The sequence below is a fragment of the Xyrauchen texanus genome, chromosome 34, assembly GCF_025860055.1.
Source record: "Xyrauchen texanus isolate HMW12.3.18 chromosome 34, RBS_HiC_50CHRs, whole genome shotgun sequence".
Taxonomy (NCBI): Eukaryota; Metazoa; Chordata; class Actinopteri; order Cypriniformes; family Catostomidae; genus Xyrauchen; species Xyrauchen texanus.
In genome coordinates, this window is record NC_068309.1 from 1,511,310 (window position 1) to 1,513,809 (window position 2,500).

The following is a 2,500-nucleotide window of genomic DNA, read 5'->3' on the forward strand; positions in this document are numbered from 1 at the left end:
TATATGACACTGGGTCGATGGGCACCGCGCATGATGGCATATATGATGCACGGTCGATGGGCACATCATATGATGGCATATATGATGCACGGTCGATGGGCACCGCGCGTGATGGCATATATGACACTGTGTCGATGGGCACCGCGCATGATGGCATATATGACACTGGGTCGATGGGCACCGCGCATGATGGCATATATGATGCACGGTCGATGGGTTTCTCATATGATGGCATATATGATGCACAGTCGATGGGCACCGTGCGTGATGGCATATATGACACAGGGTCGATGGGCACCTCATATGATGGCATATATGATGCACAGTCGATGGGCACCACGCGTGATGGCATATATGACACTGGGTCGATGGGCACCGCGCATGATGGCATGTATGATGCACGGTCGATGGGCACCGCACATGATGGCATATATGACACTGGGTCGATGGGCACCGCGCATGATGGCATATATGTGCACGGTCGATGGGCACATCATATGATGGCATATATGATGCACAGTCGATGGGCACCGTGCGTGATGGCATATATGATGCACAGTCGATGGGCACCGCGCGTAATGGCATATATGATGCCGGTTCAAGTGTTGGATTTGACTGTTTTGGGTAAGACAGCGGGTATTCTTCATTATTCATGTTGGCTGCCATGTTGATGGGAAAACAAATCACACATATTCACATTATTGATTCTTTAATATAAATGCTTTCTAAATATCTGTTTGTTTACTCTAAATATCTGTTTGTTTACTCTGTTGTTAGCGTGACCTGTCTCTTGTATGCAATGCACAGATTATTTGCATAGCAGAAGAGAAAGTCGCTGTGAGAAAAAAAGTAACGCAAGAATAATGTACCGCTTTACTTTGCTTAATGAATTAAAGTACATTTTTAAGTTACTTTTTTAAGGAGTAACACAATATTCTAAAAAGTTACTTTTACCCAACACTGTTCGTGGTCATGTGACTGGAAAGGTCAGACGTGTAACCCTTATTTATGATGATGATGCCGCCATCTCCTCTTCCCTGATGTAAAAACATTTATGCATTTCTTTGGGATTTTATGCTATTTTGATGTTATTTACATGTACGTTTCTAAATGTTACCATTCATTTGCATATACAAATAAACACATTTTTGGGGGAAAATGTCAAAATTCAGAACCTGCACTTCAATAAGTGGAAACATGAAGAAAATAGGGGCGTGTCGATTTAAGAATGTTGGCGGAAGAAAATGATTATTGGTAATAATTGAGTTTTACTGGAGGAGTTTGACTGTGCGGTTTAGTGTTGTATGCATTTTTTGTACTGTTAATGAAGAATAGCCATAAAAGCTGGATTAAGTGACATGTTTGCAGCAACACTACATCTCCCATCATTATATGTGGCCGCACTAGAAATGCATAGATAAAGCATTAGTTACACATCTGAGGTGTGGCTTTGCTCTTAATTTTGTTGCATTGGTGCTGCTTACCAAACAGAAGGGTGAAAATATGAAATATTTACAATATAATTGTTCATATAAACGAATGTTTTCATTCCAATTCATCATCTTTCATTTCAGCTGAGCAGTTCCTGTGGTATCTCCTCGAGTATTGACTATCACATCTGGAGTCACGATGAATCCAGGGTGTGCTGAGTGACTCCAGACAGGTGTCCCTAGCAACCAAATTGGCCTGGTTGCTAGGGAGGGTAGAGTCACATGGGGTAACCTCCTCGTGGTCGCTATAATGTGGTTCTCGCTCTCGGTGGGGCGTGTGCTGAGTTGGCGATCGCTCAGAGGCACGTTTCGTGGGTTTCGTTGGACGCGGTTCTCTGATTGGTGGATCTTTCTCTGCTGTATCATGGGTAATGTAGTTGTTTACTATGAATTCTGCTATCAAACATGATTGTTAAACAATGGAGTTGAGATAACTGATGGCTTCAACCATCGATGAACTTCCTCGTGGCTCATTATAGGTCTGTCTTTAAACGGTTAATAATTGAGTTGTGGCAGCAGACTGTTGCGCTCTATCGCAGTGTTTCTGAGGGAAGAGGGACGCGTGAGGACTGCGATGTTGAAACTAGTAACTGACAATCTTTTCTTTTTTCTGTTGTATGTCAAAACAAGCTCTTCTGGCATTGTGGGTCATTACATGATTTAACGGACACAGCCTTGCTCGTCTCTCTGTGAGTGAGTGTGTGTGTGTGTGTGAGTGTGTGTCTCTCTGTGAGTGTGTGTGTGTGTGTCTCTGTGAGAGTGTGTCTCTGTGAGTGTGTGTGTGTGTGTCTCTGTGAGAGTGTGTCTCTGTGAGAGTGTGTCTCTGTGAGTGAGTGTGTGTGTGTGTGTGTCTCTCTGTGAGTGTGTGTGTGTGTGTCTCTGTGAGAGTGTGTCTCTGTGAGTGAGTGTGTGTGTCTCTGTGAGAGTGTGTCTCTGTGAGAGTGTGTCTCTGTGAGTGAGTGTGTGTGTGTGTGTCTCTGTGAGAGTCTGTCTCTGTGAGTGAGTGTGTG

At 43.7% G+C, this 2,500-nt stretch overlaps 1 protein-coding gene across 27 annotated transcripts in view; it reads right to left on the reverse strand.

Moving 5' to 3' along the window:
• Positions 1 to 2,434, reverse strand: part of LOC127628187 (microtubule-actin cross-linking factor 1, isoforms 6/7-like) — a 4,783-nt gene extending 2,349 nt beyond the window's left edge. For 9 of the 27 annotated variants that reach the window (XM_052104949.1, XM_052104925.1, XM_052104930.1 and 6 more), the window contains exons 1-2: positions 538 to 2,431; positions 1 to 421 (exon numbers count right to left, since the gene is read on the reverse strand). The exon at positions 1 to 421 is cut by the window's left edge. In XM_052104949.1, the coding sequence (XP_051960909.1) occupies positions 1 to 421; positions 538 to 666 (550 nt within the window). In that variant the 5' untranslated portion in view covers positions 667 to 2,431. Of the gene's footprint in view, positions 422 to 537 lie in introns of all 27 variants that reach the window. The other 18 variants (XM_052104942.1, XM_052104950.1, XM_052104947.1 and 15 more) reach the window with 6 other exon arrangements.
• Between the last annotated feature and the right edge of the window lie 66 nt (positions 2,435 to 2,500).